The following is a 19,839-nucleotide window of genomic DNA, read 5'->3' as shown; positions in this document are numbered from 1 at the left end:
TAATTTTTAAAAAATACCCGGGTGTGGTGGCTCGCACCTATAGTACCAGCTATTTTGAGGCTGAGGTTGGAGAATAGCTTGAGCATGGGAGGTTGAGGCTGCCGAGAGCCATGATTTCACCACTACACTCCAGCCTGGACAGAAAAAAAAGATACAACAAACAGTTGTGCTGCTGCTAGAAAATGAGAGAGGTTACTTCTTTTTTTTTGAGACAGAGTCTCACTATGTTGCCCAGTCTGGGGTGCAGTGGCACAATCATGGCTCACTGCAGCCTCAACCTCCCAGGCTCAAGCAATCTCCTCACCTCAGCCTCCCAAGTAGCTAGGACTACAGGCTCACCACTAAGCTCAGATTTTTAAATTTTTTTTTTAGAGATGGGGCTCTCACTATTTGTCCAGGCTAGTCTTGAACTCCTGGCTTCAAATTATCCTCCCACTTTGGCCTGCTTTGGCTTCCCAAAGGTTACTCCTTCTGAGCAGAACTTTGTTTGAAAGGGGAAAACATACCATTGATATACAGTGGTTTACTATACATCTTTGGCTATAGCCTGTGATAAATTGTGTCTCACTACTATTTATCTTACTCTATTAATTTTTTCATATAGGCAGTACCTAGAGGTTTGGTACAAAACTAAAAGTAACAGAAGGACCCAGTTTGGTGGGAGGAACTCCACCTCCCTCCTCCCCAATTCACCGATGGGTCTCCTTTCCAGAAACAAGGGTCCTTACTAGAGAATTCCTTGCCATCACAAACTGTTAGCAACCTAGCTTTTTTTCCAGTTAACAATACAACCTGGGGTGTGCTCCTTCTCAGTGCTGACAGCTGCTTCATTCATTTAAGAGCTGCACAAGGTGGATGTATGTATTTAACCAGCCCCCACAATGACACAGAGGTCATCTTCAATCTTTTACTGTCCCGGAAAGGAACATTCTTGTACCAATGTCATTTGACCTGTGGGTCATGGTATCTGTAAATAAAAAACCTGGATAGTTTTGCTGGGCCACTGAGTATGTGCTTAAAAAATTTCGAATGCTGGCCAGGCGCAGTGGCTCACACCTGTAATCTCGGCACTTTGGGAGGCCAAGGTGGGCAGATCACCTGAGGTCAGGAGTTTGAGACTAGCCTGGCCAAAATGGTGAAACACGTCTCTACTAAAAATACAAAAAAATTAGCCGGATGTGGTGGTGGGTGCCTGTAGTCCCAGCTACTCAGGAGGCTGAGGCAGTAGAATCGCTTGAACCCAGGAGGCAGAGGTTGCAGTGAGCCAAGATCGCGCCACTACAGCCTGGGCAACAGAAGTGAAACTCTGCCTCAAAAAAAAAAAAAAAAAAAAAAAAAATTGGAATACTTATTGTCAAATTGTCCCTTACAAAAGTAGCATAGCTTTTTAAACTGGCTCACTGATGTATGTGTTGATATATTATTTGTTATTGCTCCTTATTTCATGAGTTTTAGCATTCACAAATAGTTAGATTTTTTTTTATATAAACAGATTTTACTAAGAATTTGTGAGCTCCATAAACAGCAAGTCACTGCCCCTGCCCAAGCCCAGATGCTGTTCTAATCCTGACAAGGGCACTGTCATGGATCCTGGGTGGTGGGGAATGGAGGTGGTCCCAAGGCCTCTCATCTGCTCACTGGAGTACCTGGGCTGTGGTAGGCCTTCTAAATTCTATTTTTCCATTCATTTAACTAACATTTTCCAAGTTGCCACTATGTACCAGGCCCCGGGCTGCAGCTGGGGACGCCAAGATGATGACTACTTACAGTGTGGAATAAGTGCCAAAAGAGAAGGGCTCGGGGACACGGAATGGGAGCCCATCTCTGTCAGGAGGATTCCAAATGATTTGGGCACAAAGCAGTAACCAGAACAAAATCCTTACACATGTACATGCTTCTGATTATGAAAGCCAATTATGATTGTTGGGAAATTTTTAAGTAAGCAAGAAACTGTAAGGTAGAAAAGAAAAACCTTTGGGAGGCCAAGGCGGGTGGATCACAGGAGGTCAGGAGTTAGAGACCAGCCTGACCAACATGATGAAACCCCATCTCTAACAAAAATAAAACAATTAGCCAGGCTTGGTGGTGGGCGCCTATAATCCTAGCTACTTGGGAGGCTGAGGCAGGAGAATCGCTTGAACCTGGGAGGCGGAGGTTGCAGTGAGCCAAGATTGTGCCACTGTACTCTAGCCTGGGAAACAAGAGCAAAACTCTGTCTCAAAAAAAAAAAAAAGAAAGAAAAGAAAAACCACTCATGATCCCATTATCCCATCACTCAAACCAATCTCTGTTAATAATCTGATGTTTTTCTTTTAATTCTAAAACTTCAGGACTCACTGGCACATCCACTTCTGAATTCTGCATTTCTCACTGAGCATGGCAGTGTGTGTCTGCCTGCCTGCGGCGCCCCTGCAATCCTCTGATGCTATCCCCATGACTCCTGCCAAGGTCTGTCTCCTGAACTCCAGGCCCACATGTCCAGCTGGCCTCAGAGGTGGATGTCCCACAGCCACCTGTAACTAGATATGTCTAAACTAAACTCATTCCCTGCTCCCCTGCCCTCCAGTCCTGTCTCTCCTCCCATGCTCCCAGCTCAGGGAGGGCCATCCCCATGCTTCTGGCCTATCAGTCAGTCATTCTCGGGGCACCCAGGCCTACCCTGTCACAGCCACAGTGGAAGGGCATCCGTGCGACCTCATCAGCATCTCCCCTGCTCATGGCCTTGACCTCACTTCAGGACCCCATTATCTCGCCTCTGCTTCACCTGACCTCCTCCTAATGAATCTCCTCGCGTTGTCTTCCTTTCTTCTAAGCCACAGGCAGCCAGAGTGACCCCATCACATGCAAATGTGATCTCATCATGCCCCACCTTGACAGCCTCCAAGGACACCTGCTTGTCACTGCAGGAAAGTCCACGCCTCACCCTGGCTCCCCAGGCCATGATCCAGCCCTGACACCCTTACCAGCTCCATGAGGGTCCTCTGCTCCCACTGCCTGGAGCGGCTCCAGAAGAAGCATGCTCTAAAGGTGTCTCTGTGACTTTCATGTTCTGCTCCATCCGCCAACCTCTTGGTGCCACATCCTCTGCAAAGCCTCCCTTGAGTGACCTTCTTGTCCCTCTCCTTGGTCAGGCCTCCTCTGTGCCCCGTGGAGCCTCATGTTTACCCCACCATGGCCCTCTTCACACTGCATGCTATGTGCCTGCAAACCTGACCACTGCCACGCCATGCCCTATATCTGGGTTCTCTAATCCTGGCTCTGGCATTCACTAGCTGTGCAAACTTGGTCAAATTATTCAATCTCTCTGAGCGTGTTTCCTAATTTATACAGGTATTTATGACAACACTACTAGCACCCCCTCAACTGGCTGTTGTACAGATGAAATAAAGTAACCTGCGTACAGTGTGCACCACCCTGCCCAGCACACAGGAAGCCTTCCCTAACCTTTGGTTTTGGTGATTCCTTCATCATTGCCATGGTCACTGCCTTTCTGCCAGGGCAAAGATGTAGCCAGGCTGGGAGAAGCCACGAAAGAAAGGGAGCTTTCTCTTCTCCAGGACGTCGCTGAGCTCCCGACCCATCTTCCTTTTCTTCGGGCACCTTGTAATGCACCAGACCGTCCAGAAGGGGGCAGCCTCTGCAGGCGGCGCCAGGCTATTTCAGACGTCTCTGTAGGCGGCGGTCTTGATCTCACTCCAGCACGTGTTCTCAGAAAGCATGACTAAAATTGGGCATTTTTTTTTTCCCATTGAAATAAAAACAGGGCTGCTGTCGACAGCAAACTGGCTCTGTAAGATACTGTTTGTCCATAATTTGCAGAAGCTATTTTTAAAATAACCCAAACACGTGTTGCCACGTTGAAAGTCACAGAAATTAGCATTGCACCCCCCCGCCCCCCGCCCCCGCCCCCCGCCTCCGCAAAACTGCTTTACTCATTCACAAGCTTGAAAAGGTACAGGTTGGAAGTTAAAAACCATCCAGGATGTTAGTTAGCAACAGATGCACCATTATCAACTGAATGTTTGTGTCTGCCCCCTACCCCAAATTCAAATGTTGAAGCCCTAACCCCTCATGTATTTGGAGATGGGGCCTGTGAGGAGGTGGTAAGGGTTGAATGGGTCATAAAGGTGAGGCCCTAACCCAATAGGGCTAGTTGCCTTATAAGCAGAGGAGTGTGCTCTCTGCAGTGTGAGGACGTAGTGAGAAGGTGGCTGTCTGCAAGCCACGAAGAGAGCCCTCTTTAGAAACTGAACTAGCCTAGCATTGATCTTGGACTTTCCACTCTCCAGAACGGTGAGAAAATACATTTCAGTTAAGCCATGCAGTGTGTGCTGTGTTGTTATGGCAGTCCAAGCAGACTGAGACAGGTGTCTGATAGCACTTTGGCCCTCTCTTGTATTACTATTATTATTATTATTTGAGACAGAGTCTCACTCTGTCATCCAGGCTGGAGTGCTGTGGCACGACCTCGGCTCACTGTGAGCTCTGCCTCCTGAGTTCATGCCATTCTCCTGCCTCAGCCTCCCGAGCAGCTGGGACTACAGGTGCCCACCACCACGTCTGGCTAATTTTTTGTATTTTTAGTAGAGACGGGGTTTCCCCATGTTAGCCAGGATGGTCTCAATCTCCTGACCTCATGATCCGCCTGCCTCGGCCTCCCAAAGTGCTGGGATTACAGGCATGAGTCACCACGCCCGGCCCCTCTCGTGTATTATTGTTGTCATTATTACAACAACTAGTTATTTTCTTGTTTTAAAAAAAACCCTGCAAGCCCTCACATCTTGCTAAAGCATGAAATCCATCTTCTCATTCCTGGTTTGCCATTCCCTTTCTCACTTGTTTGTTGAATTTGTCATCTCAGGCCCACGCGTGGCACTTGAAATGCCAGGAGCAGGCCACAGTTGTTGCAGTAAAACGCAAGAAAAATGACTTGTCTGCTGTTTCGATGTGTTTGTGGGAACTAGGATAATGTTCCGTGTTTCTGTGGGAGGGCATGGGAGCTAGCCTGTGAGCTAAAGAGTAAACTTGGTTCTGCACAGTCAGTCTGTGGTGAGGAGAGATGACTGGGGTATGGGGGGGTGCCTAGGCTGTGCTGCCCTGAAGGGTTACAGAGATCCCAGAACAAACAGTGCCTCCTTAGAGAGACCCAGGGTCCCCACCTGCATTAGTCCATTTTCACACTGCTGTAAAGAACTACCTAAGACTGGGTAATCTATGAAGAATAAAAGGTTTCATTGGCTCACAGTTCTGCATGGTTGGGGAGGCCTCAGGAAACTTACAATAGTGCCAGAAGGCAAAGAGGAATCTAGGCACGTCTTACATGGTGGCAGGAGAGAGAACGCAAGGCGGAGAACTGCCAAACACTTTTAAATCATCAGATCTTGTAGGAACTCACTTATTATCATGAGAATAGCAGTGGGGAAACCACCCCTATGATCCAATCACCTCCCACCAAGTCCCTCCCTCGACATGTGGTGATTACAATTTAAGACGAGATTTGCAGCGGGGCACGGACACAGAGCCAAACCATATCCCCACCCCACCCCAACTCCCCCAGTCCTGCTGGAGAGCAGGTCCTGCCAGTTAATCTTGGGGGCTAGAGCCAAGGGTTGCTGCAACTCAGCTGTCCATACTTCACAGGGCCTGGCCAGGTCCCCAAACGAGGACTCAGCTTGACAATGGCTGTCTCAGTAATCCCAGAATAGTGCTGGTGCTGGGGCAAAACCCGCTGCTGGGGAGACCTCCTGGACTGCTCAGGAGTAAGGTGCAGAGTTATGGAAAGGTTTTGAACCTTGTTTCAAAGCCTGCATCTGTTGCCTACCAGCTGTGTGATCTTAGATGAGTTACTCACCCTCTCTGTGCCTCTGCTTTCTTACCTACAAAATGGGGTCGATGAAGCTCATCATAGAGTTTATATTTTTATAAATATTAAACTACTTAACTTTAATCACCTGGAACGGTGCCTGGCACAAAGCAATCCTTAATTGTTACTGGTTGCCATTATTCTCAGGCAGGAGTTGGCAAACTTTCTCTGTATAGGGACAGATAGTAAATATTTTAGGCTTTGCAGCCGTGCAGTCTCTGTGACAACTACACAATTCAACTCTGCTATTATAGTACTAAAGCAGTTATAGACCAAACATAAGTGAATGGCATGGCTGTTTCCAATAGACTATTTAGGAAATCAGGCAGGCCATATTTCTAAGGTGACACCTGTTCAGAAGCTGGGCGGTTAAGGGAGTGGAAAAGAGGGGGCCAGGGGCCAGGCAGGTCTCTGATGCACAGAGATGTCACACACTAGAGGGAGTAGGGGAAGGGGCCACTCGTCCATGATGTCTTACCAGGTAGGGTTATTACAAGCCAGGGCCCATACACCATCTGGGCATTTACCAATGGACTTTGGAGGCTGGGGGTGTCCGTGGGTCCCTAAATTTGTACATAGTATCATTTGTGTATATGCATATGAGTTTTTCTAGAGAGATTTACAGCTTTCTCTAAATTATCTAAGGGATATGTGACCCAAAAGGTGAAGAACTACCATGTTAACACAAGCCACCATCTGGATGTCAGTGAAGACCTCCCAGAGATTGTGGTGCCCTAGCAGATGTGGGGAGGAGAGGTCACAGGGCTGACCTGGCCTACAACTGCTTAGAAGCAGGCGTCTCCCAGTGCCTCTCCCAGGGTCTTCTCCTCATCGCCGATTCTCAGACTGGTTCGAGGAGTGTTGTTCTGGTGTGCCCTGGTATGGAGATGGCCTCCCCTCACCAACACCGCTGAGCACTCCCCAGTCAACCTACCGTGGCACCCCACAGAGCTCCTTTATTCTCAGCTTCTCTCCCCTCCCCACACCAGAACTGGGGGGCAGTCCCATGTGACCCCAGCCTCCTGCCCAATCGAGTAAAAGGGTGAAGCCCTCAGTCGAGGACATACAAGGGGCAGAGAGGACTGGCTGGGGGCCGGATGGATGCTGCCCTGCTGGTGTTTGCTGGAAAAGGTCCTGTCCAAACTTAGTTTACACAACGTGCCAGACTGCAGCCACCCAGCCACGGCTAGTATGGTGCCTGTGGTCTTGAAACCACATCGCCAATGCTGCCACCACTGCAGGGACACGTTATGGGGGTGTGGCACCTGTGCACAGGCTCGGGGCCCCATGGTTACTGGAGAGGCTGATGGTGCCACCCCAGAAATCACACCCTCCAGGAAGACTGACCACTGGGGAACAGAGCCAGCGGGAGCTAGCACAGATATTTCCATCCCTGCCTCCCCTAGGAGGACTGTCCCCAGACACGGCAGTTCACCCAGTGTCTCTGAAGACATCCCATAAGACTAAGGAGTTGGTCACACTTGCTGCCAAGCAGTGGCCATGGTGACCGGTTTCTACGGGCCCAGGCTAAGGCAATTGGTGCCAGCAGTGGTCCTGGAAAGCAACTGGTGACTGACCATCCAGGTTTGCAAGGACACAAATGGGACAGCTCATCTGCTTAGAAAACAGCCCGCAGGGTGGAATTCTGCAGTTGGATGGCCCACCAGTCTGAAGGCAATAAAGGGCTCCATTGCTGGACGTTGGTTGGCACCTGCAGAGCTGGTTGCTGTGGCATCACCAACAATACCATGTAAGTGAAGGCACAAAAATCTGGAGGGAGCATAATTACCGCATGCCAGTCCGGGGAGAGCAGGTGAAAAGACCCTGTGGCTTTCATCATCTGTACTCCCAGCCTATCACCTCTCAAAGTGATGATAAAGGAAGGATGCAGCCAGGCACGGGGGCTCATACCTGTAATCCCAGCACTTTAGGAGGCTGAGGTGGGAGGACTGCTTGAGGCCAGGAGTTTGAGACCAACCTAGGAAATATGGTGAAACCCCATCTCTACAAAAAATGCAAAAGAGTTAGCTGGGTGTGGTGGTGCATGCCTGTGGTCCCAACTACTCAGGAGGCTGAGGTGGGAGGATCACATGAGCCCAGGAGGTGGAGGCTGTAGTGAGCCGTGATTGTGGCACTGCACTCCAGCCTGGGCAACAGAGGAAGACTAAAGAAGGGAAGAGAAGGGAAGGGAAGGGAAAGGAACGGAGGGGAGGGGAGGGGAGAAAGAAAGAAGAGAGAGAAAGAGAGAGAGAAAGAAAAGGAGGGAGGGAGGAAGAGAGGGAAAAAAGAAGGAAAGAAGGAAGGAAGGAGGAAGAAAAGGAAGCAAGGAGGGAAGGAAGGAGGAAGAAAGAAGGAAGCAAGGAAGGAAGGAAGGGAAAAAAGAAGGAAAGGAGGGAGGGAGGGAGGAAAGGAAACAAGAAAGGAGAAAGGAGGAGAAAGGAGAAAAAGGAAGGACCTCCATCTCCAAATAAAGAATTCTGAGTCTGCAAATGAAGCCCCCAGCAATCCAGAGCTAGGGAGAGGCCTAAAGGAAAGTGCACAGTAGCAGATGATGAAGCCATCACGATGTGTGGCAGGGGCTTTGCCCCCAAAGGTCTTTTCTGGACGCCCCAGCCAAGCAGCCATGAACTAGTTCTCCAGACCCTCCCTGGGCTGCCACTGTGTGCCAAGTAAGGGGCTTAGAGCCTGGGATCTGGGCCAAAGATAAGACAAGCTCTCTGCCCTCCAGCCACTGCTCCCCATCCCAATCCCCACCCCCAGTTAGGAGGACGACAGAATTGGTTTTCAATCAACGCACATTCTAGATTCAAATCCCTGCTTCCCACTTAGGTCAAGTTGCTTGATCTAAACCTCAGTTTCCTCATCTGTAAAACAGAGACTATAAATCTTTGTCCAGGGAATTGATCTGGGTAAAACAGGAACTTTGATGGGCGCGTTCAGCCCCAGTCTAGCTTGGAGTAAGGCCCCAGAAGCGATCGCTGCACCGGAGACCCCCGGCTTGGGGGCAGTGCTTCTCGGTTGATGTTCTAGTCTCTGAGCTACTATTTCAAAGTTTTGTAAGGGTTAAAAAGACTCGTTTTGGAGAGTGGTTTATATTCTTTACAAATTAAAATGTTATCCAATCTGACACCCACTCTCCTAACAGCCCCCATGCAGGCCCTGTAGCTTCCTAAGACTCCCCAGCCTGCCCCTCAGCCAGGTGTCAAGGGTTGGGGGCCAGAAGGATCACACCACAGACAGCGCTGGTCTCCAAGGCTTTATTCAGGAAGGTCTGCATCTGTTTGACAGGCACTGTGCAGGGGGTTTGTAACAGTTCAGTTTTCTCCAAGGTCCCATGGGGAGAGGGGTGCAGAACAGAAAGAGCCTCTCGGCAGGTGTGTGTGGGGGGGGTCCTCTCCTCCAGAACAAAGGCCACTGATGAGGTGAACACCCCAGAGCCAGGGGCTGGGTTATATACAAAAGGGGTGGACAGATGCAGAGAAACTCAAAGCTAAATACAACTGAAGGAGGAAAGAGTCCATCTCATGGGGTCAGGGCTTCTTCTGGGCTCTTTCTACCAAGTGGGAAAGGAAGTTCAAAACAAACGCAAAGCTTTCAAGGAGAAACAAGTCCAGCCTTTCGGTCTTAGTGTTCTGTGCAATTTTAAAACCCAACAAAATAAATATAATTTAAAAATGCCTTACATGACACTAAAGGCAAGCATGGGAAAAGCAAGCAGTTGAGGAAACCTTCCGAGAATGCTAAGCAGTGCTGAATGCCAAGAAGTCCCCGGGCAGCCTGGAGGACGGGGCAAGAGGGCCCAGCGCCCATTCACCTGGGCACAGGTACACAGAGTTTGTCCTGCCTGCTGGCACCTGCACTGCCAGGACCCAAGGAGTCCCTGTGGCGATGAGGGCTGGGCAGGCATGGTCTTCCAGGCTGTCAGGGCAGAGGTTCTGGGAGATTCCATTTCAGAATCCATCTATCCCACTGAGACAAAGGGAAGGGCCAGATGGCAGGGAAGCAGCTGGCAAAATGGCTTGAGAGACAAGTAGGTGTGGAAGAGAACTAGCATGGTAAACACAGAAAAAGAAGAAAAAAAAACAAAACCAGAAAACAAAAACCCTAAGTAACAGAATAACCCTAAAGTGATGCTATTTCACACACTTTCACATATTTAATGTAACCCACAGCAAAGTATTGCCAGTAAGAGGCCCCATGGGCCTCCTTTAATAAGCACATCATTTGCATATTAGCACATTGTTTGCAAACAACTGGTGTCTGCCTAAAGTGCTTGGAACATTTTGTTCTCTTAAACAGGCCCCCTGTAATTTTCGTTCATGTCATGGTTTGCTTTAGCAAACTTCTTTCACAGATGGAAGAGGATAACTTTTGGCCAGTCCATAGTCATATAATCTTTACGTCTGAATTAATGATGCCCCTGCCCTGCAAATGGCTGAAGCACAGACCACCACGGTCCCTTCTAGCCCAAAAGTCACTATAGCTCCAGAGGCCGAGTTGACTTTGGCTCCCCAACGCCCCCGTCCTGCTGCCTCCCAGATCACATGCTGCCACGAGGTCTCTCGTGCTCCACCGGGTGCGGGTGTGGCCTTTAGCAAGTCAGCCCACACAGGAGCTCACCACTGTTTTAAACAAGAGCCAGGAAGTTTAAGTGATTTCCTTTTTTAAAATCTGTACTTATACATCCTCATGTGTCCCACCCTCCACCCCCACCAAGTGTCACTCACACTTCCAGCACAAAAGGGGAAATGTACGTGGGCAGGCTGACAGTTCCCCAGAGACCCTGGGGCGGTGGGGTGGGCAGTGGTTACTCCAGACACACACACCTTGATCCACAGTCTCCCTCTGTGTCCCTAGCTCCTGGACTCTCGCAGCTCCTGTACCTCTGACAGCAAAGGAGTCGGTGGCAAGCCCCAAGGAGCCTGGGACAGAGCTGGGGGTTTTGTTCTTAAGAAGTCATGTGAATTTTACATTCCCCTCCGTAACAGACTCACTGGCTTTCAGTTAAAATTGGGCTTAAATAGGTCTTCCATGAATCTTCAAAAGCAAAGACTTCAGGAAGGGGTGCCTGGAGCACGCCCTGGCACCCACTACATACCCTGCAAAATACCCACACTACATTGGAGAAGCAGGAATCTAAGCCCTTCAGGCGGTTAAGACTTATTTCAGAGGCAGTAACAAATGATGCCAGGAGGCCACCATGGCATCTCTGGAAGCCAGAAGCCTGCCTTCTTCCTGCCTGGCACGGACCTGAGCTCCTCCCCTATTTCTAGATCTGCAAGGGACTCTGGGCCCCATGACAGGAGCCCACATACGCAAGCAGGGTTGACCAACTAGCATCAGGTAGGTGAAGGTCAAGAAAAGCGTGACCCTCCCTGGGGCCAGGGCCCAGAGACTCTATAGGTCCCATCTTCCCGTGGTCACACCCCTGGAGCTCAGCGTGGCACAATGTGCCTTCTGAACTCATGGGTTGCAATTCCAAATGGAAGAGCACAGCTTCTGCTCGCCTCCTCTGGGAAGGCCTAGATCAGAGAACACAGCCAAGCTGGCTTCAGCCTTCTCCTGGCTCCTGGGTCTGGCCTGGAGCCAGCGGTTTCCATACCAGATGGGTGGGGGGCCTTGCCTGAGCAGCCCTGGAGAGGCCACCAAGGCATCCCTGAGGCTGCTAATTGGAAGACACTTTGCTCACAGTCAACATGTGGTTCCCTGATGGTTTTGTGCCCCAACTACCAGAAAACCCTGCTCCCAGCCAGGCACCAGGAACCCGGCCGGCCCCCTGGGCTCTCAGGTGGGGAGGCCCTGGCAGAAACAACACTGTGCTTGGCAGCACTCTAACAGCACTGGCCGCCAGGGGGCAGCAGGCCTCCGCAGGTGGTCGGTCCAGGCTGGCGCTTCCTAGGGGGTTCCCAGAGGCAGGGCTCATCTGGTAGGGTCCCCTCAGCACCCAGGGACCCCCTTCAGTTCTACATCTGACCCACCTCTCGGACTGGGCATTTCTCTTCTAGTAGGTGACCCTCTCTACAAAGAGCAGTCCAAACACCACCTCCAAGCCCTGAAGTTAGGAAAATGACTAGAAACTCTCATCTCTTCTACAAAGTGTCTTGTAGTGCAGTTCGGGAGGGTCAGTTCTGGGTTTGAGCCCAGGTGGAAGTGAAGGAAAAGTTAGGAACGAGAAAGGAAGCACAGGGGGAGGAAAGGAGGCCCAGGCGAGGGCCAGGGAGGGCGTGGGCAGCTCAGGCGAGTGGGGCATCCTGGGACATTTCTGTCAGGATGTCGATGAGGTTGTTCAGCCCCGAGAGGTAGCCATCCTCCCGGTTCCCCTCCTGCCAGGGGACGTCATGCTGCAGGGTCTGGCCCTCAGGCAGGGGTGTGGTTTTCCCAAAGTCGATCATCCACACTTTGGCCTGTTCCTTCTTGTCATGGATGAAGAGGAGGGAGCTGCCAATGACCTGAGGGGAACAGGGGGGTGAAGGGTGAGCTGGAGCCCCACCCTGCCCTTCCCACTGCGGCCTGGGGCTGGGTGACCAGGTGGGGAGGCTTGCTCAGGCCGGCGCCTGCAATTCCAATCCCCATTTTCAGCCAGGCAGCAGAGCCGGCCCAAGAATGGCCATGCCTGGGCAGAGGGCATTGGGTTCCAGGGTTGGTGACCACCCTTCTGTGTGGGCAGCAGCAGGCACCCCTTCATGCCCCGACTCTGGCCTGCACACTTCCACTCCTTCCTTCCTTCTTTCCTTCCTTCCTTTCCTTCCTTCCCTCCAGACAGGGTCTTACTCTGTCGCCCTGGCTGGAGTGCAGTGGTGCAGCCTCCTGGGCTCGAGCGATCCTCCCACCGCAGCCTCCCAAGTAGTTGGGACTACAGGCATGTACCACCATGCCTGGCAAATTTTTTGTTTTTCATTTCTGTAGAGACAGGGTTTCACTATGTTACCCAGGCTGGTCTCAAACTCCTAAGCTCAAGCCAACCTCCTGCCTTGGCCTTGGAAAGTGCTGAGATTAGAGGCATGGATCACTGCACCTGGGCAAACTTTCCACTCTTTCTAGACCACAACCAAACCTGGGGCCTCGCCCTTCCCCCTCCTAGAACCTGACTCCTCCCAAACACTCTGGAGGGAATCACAGTGAAAGGGAAGGTGCCCAGAAGAGTCCAAACTCTCCCGGGGCGGGGGTGGAAAAGAACCCATTTCAAATGCACACAGCACCCCACCGCGGCAGCACAATCCCCTGCAGATTCAGGGCGGACAGGCCCTATAGGGCCTTCCCAGCCTGGCCCAGGGACAGTGGGCACCAAAGAGCCTGCCCCTCCTGGGAGAGCTCAGAGCCTTTCCCAAATACGGCCACACATACCCCTGGGTCACCTGAGTGGGGCCAGAGGAAGGCCAGGGGGCACAGAAAGGGCTGAGGTGATATTCCAGCTTCCAGCAGTGCAGGGCAGGTGGGGCCCCTGGCGAGGCTGAGCCCAGAAAAGGGGCTTCCTCTTTCCAGGTGGAAAACAACAGACCCCAGCTGATTTGGCCTCTTTCCAGACCTTAAGGGAGACTCCAAAACGTGTAGAACAAAATGCTTTTCCAAGAAATGAAAGCAGAAGTGTTGAAGAAGGGTGGGAACGGCTTTGAGACAAAGCTCTGTGGCCTGAAGTCCTCCGAGGCTCGGCCCCTGGGGTCAGGCAGCCAGGCAGCACCCCCATCCTCCAGAAAGGCAGCTGGGACAAAGGGGGCTCTGGCAGGAGGCACGAGGATGCTTCATCAAGTGGAAAGGAGAGGCCCCAGGAGGAGTTGAGGGTCGTCTAGGGGACGAGGAGAGCAAAGAACATTCTGAGAAGGACCGAGCTCCCTGCTAGGGGCAGATCAAAGCCTGAGTCTCCTCTCTAGGTGTGCCACCCCCCTCCTCGCAGCCATCCTCTCCAGGTGCCCCGCAGGGAATGACATCCAGGAGCAAGGTAGGCCATCTGCCTGAGAAGGGCCAGTGGTGTAGTTTGCAGAAAGATGCACCGCCCTGCTGGGTGCCCCAGGGCTGACCCTATGAGTTCCTACTACTGGCTCCGCAGCCTTCAATGTGGGCAGGGCATAGGCTGAGGCCACCTCCATACAAGACCCCATACAAGAGGGCCTCCACAAGACAGTCCAATGAGAGGGGCTGCTTTCCTGAACCGCCTACACAGCTGCAGGGAGCCGCAGGATCCCACTTCACACCCATGGGGTTAGACAGTCTCAACACTGCAGCTGTGTGTGTGTGTGTGTGTGGGCGTGTGACTGGTAAAGGCATGCATGTTTGTGTATGAGTGGGTGTGCACACAAAAATGTGTATGTAGATATATGAATACATGTGTGAGTGTGTATGTGTATGACTTGTGTCAATGTGTGATGTATCAATGTGTGTGTATGCATGTGATTGTGATTTGTGTGTGTGTGAATGTGTGTGTGATTTGTGAATGCATGTGGGAATGTGTGTGCATGTAGGGTTTATGAGTGTGATCTGTGAATGTGTGTGAATGTGTATATGCACGTAGGGTTTATGAGTGTGATCTGTGAATGTGTGTGGTATAGGATTGATAAGTGTGGGATCTGTGAATGTGTCATGTGGCTGGGGACCCGGACTCCCCATGTCAGGGTCTCATACCCCTCCAGGGAACCTGCCGATGCCTCCCAGAGCCTCTCTCAGGTGTCTCAGTTCCCCACCTGCTGCCCGCTTCCCCTGCCAACCAACATATGCAAAGGTGGGAGGTTCCAGCCCCGCCCGAGAGTGACACCTGAAGACCTGCCTGCCCTCCTCAGGGTCTCATCTGAAGATGTAGGTGGTGGTCGATGGGTGCCCGGCTATTCTAGCAGCTCAGAGAGCTTCTGCCCTAAGACCATGGGGTGTGTGGGATAGAAGTCCTGCCACAGCTGCCCAGAATGGACAAGACTCTGGAGCTGGAAGGACAAGGGAGGAGAAAGGGGGCAATAGCCAGGGGTCTCAGGCAGGACAGCCTGTGTGGTCACCCTAGGGAGCATTAAGATGCAGCTCCCCCATGCAGCAAGGGGGCTGGTCCCTGATGGCCTGCCTCTGGCTGCACCAACCTGAAAATGCCCGACCCCCCCCGCCCCGGGCTTCTGGAAGAAGAAGGCCTGTCGGCATGCACAGCATTCTGCTCAAGAGGGCAAAAGCTTGCCAATATCTACCTCGTGGCACTTGAAGAAGGGAGAAACTTCTAGAGTGGTTCGAATGGCCTTCAGCCGGTCCCGATAAGCGATCTGGGAATAGAAAGAGGACCATTTTTAAACACTGCGTAGGGGGAAGGGGTGGATTTCAGTCCATTTAGCTCATTAGAGTCACCGACTGTAGAAATGGCAGTGACCTTACACCCTGATCATTTATTCCAACCTCCTTATCTACAAATGAAGAAACTGCAGCCCAGAGGAGGGGCTGTAGCTGGGGCTCCGCTGCCGCCCTTTCTCCCACCAACCTTTCTCCATGAACAGGAGGTGTGGGGAGGGCAGTATCAGAACACCCACACAGCCTCTAGTGGTTCCTCCTGTGAGTGTGGTTTACCCTGAATGCCGGACGTCTAGACGCATCTTCCCGCAAGCAGGGCTGCTATGGCGACTTTCTCAGCATAAATGTCAGTACCCTTGACTTTTGAAAGGACAGAGTAAGAGGGAGAACCACAAATATCTCTCCCAGTGGCCTCTCCATGGAGCCCTATAAACTCGTGTCAAGCTGTGTTGGCCTTGGGGGTGCCCCATCCTCCCCAGAGGCCAGCTCTGTGGGTCTTACCCGCCGGCTGCCTTGGGAAGCCCGTCATACACAGGTACAGAGTTCCTCAATGCCTGCTGGAAAGCAGTGACAGCTGGCAGGGCCAGCCGAGCAGCCCCCGGAGTGTTCAGCACCAGGAACAAACCCCTGTCGATCTCAGGCATAGGAGGCATGTTCCATGGTGGCCACTGCTAAGGGGCTGAGATCCTCCCCTGCAGGGGACTCAGGAACTGGAGGACTTGGGCTACGAAAGAGTCAGGTGCATTCCCCATGCCTGCAGCCTCAGAGCTTGCCAGGAGCCAAGGGAAGCCTCCCCAGCTCGAAAAGGAAGATTTCCCAGTTCCAGTCAGTACTGAGTCTCCTTGGAGAAACGGCTACCTGGTCCTCCCCTACTTGTTCTGCAGCTGCTGTGGCCTGTTCAGAAGGTGCTGTTCACAGGGGCTCTAGGGCCTGTGTCCCAGATGTGCCTGGATCTGTGACTGCCCCGGGGAGCTGTGCACTTGGGCCACAGTGGCACAATATTCCCTAATTCAGCTGGAAGGGTCAGTGCTCTGGTCCCAGTGGGCAGAGCGTCTATCCAGCCTGCGGGTCGCTGCAGCAGCAATACACAAGACAGAACTCTGTCATGAACTTGCACAACCCACACCCCCAGACTTGCAGACAGCATGCCAGCTCTCCCTGGCAGGGGGCAGTGTGACCTTGGGCACACAAGATGGGGACAAACAGGTCTACCCACAGCAGGTCTGCTATGAAGATTTGCCGCACACTTGGCATGACACCTGGCAGGCGGCGGGCACTGTGGAAACCCAGCAGTTCTCTCTCAGGGGATGGGAAATGCTCTCTGGAGCTATGGGGCCGATGGCTAAGGGAGAGTCAGTGAGTGTCCACCAAGCTTCCCCGCCTACCCGACGCATGCCTGGGACAAGCACATTGCCTTCCTCTTCACTTTCCAAGCAGAAGCCTGGGGCCAGGATGGATACACACTTTCCTGGGTACAAACTTCAGTGCCTTTGACCTTTTTTTTTTTTTTTTGAGACAGTTTTACTCTTGTTGCCCAGGCTGAAGTGCAATGGCAAAATCTCAGCTCACTGCAACCTCTGCCTCCCGGGTTCAAGCAATTATCCTGCCTCAGCCTCCCAAGTAGCTGGAATTACAGGCATGCGCTACCATGTCTGGCTAATTTTTGTGTTTTTAGTAGAGACGGAGTTTCACCATGTTGGCCAGGCTGGTCTCGAACTTCTGACCTCAGGTGATCCGCCTGCCGTGGCCTCCCAAAGTGCTGGGATTATAGGTGTGAGCCACCACGCCCAGCGTGCCTTTGACTTTTGAAAGGGCGGAATGAGAGAGCCACAAAAGTCTCTGCCAGCGGCCTCTCTACAGAGCCCTACAAACTCGGGTTGGGGTGTGCTGTCCCTGGGGGTGCTTTGTCCTCCCCTTAGGCACCTCCAGAGTAGACACAGTTGTCCCTTCCTGGCTGGCTGGAGAGACCCTCCCTGGAGGTGCCAGACTCACCAGGATGTTATGGTTTCCTTTAGTGAACTCTCTGAAGGCCTCGGTGACCTGCTCCCTCGTTTTGGTCTTCTTGAAGTCCCGGTTCACGGTGCCGTCTTCTTTCTGAGAAAAAGAACAACACCCCACCCCGAAGGGGGTCAGCAGGGACCCTCGGGCAAAGACTGTTCTCACCCACCCAACACCACAGAGCAGGCGAGCCCCATCTGGACCCGGGGGAGGGCCAGCGGAGGCACCCAGGTGTCCGCATATGACGCATGGAGGTGGCATGCACAGCAGAGGGGAGCCTGCCCTGTGCCCAGACACAGGGGAACACAGAGGGTGGCAGTGACATCCCTAGACAAGTGAACAGTAGTAGGAAAGGCCCGGAGATGTGAGGGTCATCTGGGCCGAGGATGGAGTAGCATGGCCAGGGTCTGGCCCGTCCTGAGTGCAACAGCAGGGCCGAGAGAGAGGGTCGGCCTCAACTTCCCACTCCGGGGCCTGGGCCCTGAAACCGGTGTCCAGAGGTCCCTGCCCTCCAGAGCCACCTCCCCTCAGCACAGGCAGGAGAGACTTGCTCCTGCCCCGAGCTCAGGTTGACTTCCTTTATAATCTATCATCACTTCTTTCAGGTTTTCTGAAAGCCAGGATCCAATACAGCCCTGCTCATCTCTGCTCCCTCGCCCACCCCACTCCCATCTTCTTGGCCCCAGCACTATCTCCGTTCAGTTTGTCCTGGGCCCGCATGTGGGGCTTTGCTGACCTATGAGGAAATTTGTTCTTTAGGGACAAAGGGTGAGAAAGGAATGCTCCGCCAGGAGTCCCAACAGTGGGCCGTGTCTGCCCTCAGGCTGGAGATTACTTCAGCTGTGTCCTCACTGTGGCTGCCTTTGACAGGACTGGCAGGACCTGGGGACGAGAGAGCAGCCCTGGGTGCAGAAGGGGCCGAGAGCGGGGGACCACAGGCAGCGCACCCCAGGCAGAGCCTCTTGGCTAAGGCTGGGGTGGGCAGGTGACAGTGAAGACAGCTGGCTTCTCTCTGAGCGGGAAGACAGGCTGTTGGCCGTTCTGATGGCTGGACAATAGGCAGAGACCAAGAGCACATCCTGCTTGAGAGGGAGAGGTGAAGGGAAAGTGGATTGTTTCGAACAAATAAAGTAAGGAAAGCAAGTGCTAAGGAGAAGGAGGAGGGGTACAGAATTTGCATCCAGTCTCAGAGCTGGATGCAAAAAAGAGGGAAGGGCTACAAAAGACAAAAAAGGGGGCAAATGCCTTTCTCAGCCCAGAGCTCGCAAAGCAGCTGCCCCGGGGGAAGGTAAAAACTTCCCCCACACGCCACTGTGGGCAGCGAGCCATTGACAACTTCGGAAGCGTACGTCTCAATGCCATCTGAAAGGAGGCTGAGGGGAACCTCCCACCAGGACCATCGGCTGCCCAACCCTGACTCCAGGCTGGACACTGGAGATGATGCAGACCACGAATGGACAGAGAATGGGAGACCTGACAACCCCACAGGGACTGCCATCTGCTCTAGAGGGACAGCTTCTGAGACCCTGAGGGGCTGGCGCCCCAAAGCCCTGCTCTTGCAAATTTAACAGCAAGGGTGCACGCAGGGGCCCAGGACAGGGAGGTCAATTCAGACAGTGCCAGTGATCAATCCAGACAGTCATCAATCCAGACAGTGCCAGTTCCCCAATTTATTCTGGGGAAAGTAAACAAACGTTTGAGCATAATCACATATAGGAAGCTTCTGTGTGCCCATAGCCAGAGTTAAGAACTTTTCTGCCAGATACACATAGGTACAAAGGGATAGAAGGGAAAGAGCTATCATTTTGTAAACCATGAACACAAAGTAAATATATTAATTAGGGGAATATTACATTTACTTACAAAGTTTGTCATGTTTATTTGGGGCTTATGTTTCTATTTCTGTTCCAATAAATATTTTGAAATTTCAAAAAAAAAAAAGGAAAGAAAGATCGAAGAGCAAAGAGGAGAGAATGCGGTTTCTGAGGGACCCTGGCTCCAACATCAAAGGCGGCCAGCATGCTCCTCCCTTCCCTGAACTGTCTGCCAGTCCCGGTCTGCAGCCACAGCAGAATGAACCAGCTCCTCCACAGGCATCCCGTAGGCAGCTCTCGCCTGGCTCTTGGTGCCAGGCACCGTCTGGGCTAAATGGAGAGTCCTCGGCAGAGGGCTGACAGCTGGGCAGGCTAGAAGCCACTCTGCTCTGAGGCCTCAGCCCCCTACACAGCTATCCTGCCTGAGGAATAGGCTGAGGTCTCCAAATGTCTGGCCTTGGGGCGGGCCACCCACACTCTGAGCCTATGCTTGGAGAAGCTTACAGCTTCCAAAGGGCCCTGAGAGAAGCCAAGCCCCCCGAGGTGGGCATGGGTGGGGCCTGAGGCTGCGCTCACTCGCCGGCCTCACCTTGATTCCCTCGATCCTGAACCCCAGGGTGGCCGTGGAGCTGATGGTCTCCCGCCACTGCATGTACCGCGGCTTGGTCACAGCCCGCTGTGCTTTCTCCTCCTCAGTGGGGGCCTCGGGGTCCACCTCGATCATCTTCTGGTACATGTCCTTCCGCAGGCTGGGCTTCTTCCGGGCCTTGGTGAGCTCCTCCTCCAGGTAGGTCCTGTGTAGGAGGGGAGGCGACATGAGGGCCGCGGCCTGGGGCAGGGCTCACCAGCAGCTCCTTTCCCGCCTGGTGGATGAAGGTTCGGGGCGTGTGTTGCCCGACAGCCGCAGTCAGC

General features: G+C 52.7%; 1 protein-coding gene across 2 annotated transcripts in view; it reads right to left on the bottom strand.

Moving 5' to 3' along the window:
* Positions 1–9,105: 9,105 nt before the first annotated feature.
* The window catches only part of ITPKB (inositol-trisphosphate 3-kinase B), a 107,873-nt gene continuing 97,139 nt past the window's right edge, over positions 9,106–19,839 (bottom strand). Inside the window, exons 5-8 of one of the 2 annotated variants that reach the window (XM_003893028.5) lie at positions 19,517–19,721; positions 17,108–17,209; positions 15,022–15,093; positions 9,106–12,312 (exon numbers count right to left, since the gene is read on the bottom strand). In XM_003893028.5, the coding sequence (XP_003893077.2) occupies positions 12,097–12,312; positions 15,022–15,093; positions 17,108–17,209; positions 19,517–19,721 (595 nt within the window). In that variant the 3' untranslated portion in view covers positions 9,106–12,096. Of the gene's footprint in view, positions 12,313–12,750; positions 13,647–15,021; positions 15,094–17,107; positions 17,210–19,516; positions 19,722–19,839 lie in introns of those variants that run through there. The other variant, XM_021926604.2, reaches the window with a different exon arrangement.

The sequence above is a fragment of the Papio anubis genome, chromosome 1 (genome assembly GCF_008728515.1).
Source record: "Papio anubis isolate 15944 chromosome 1, Panubis1.0, whole genome shotgun sequence".
In the NCBI taxonomy this organism is placed as follows: domain Eukaryota; kingdom Metazoa; phylum Chordata; class Mammalia; order Primates; family Cercopithecidae; genus Papio; species Papio anubis.
Note: the sequence above shows the minus strand (reverse complement) of the source record. Positions and strands in the feature narration are given on the sequence as shown.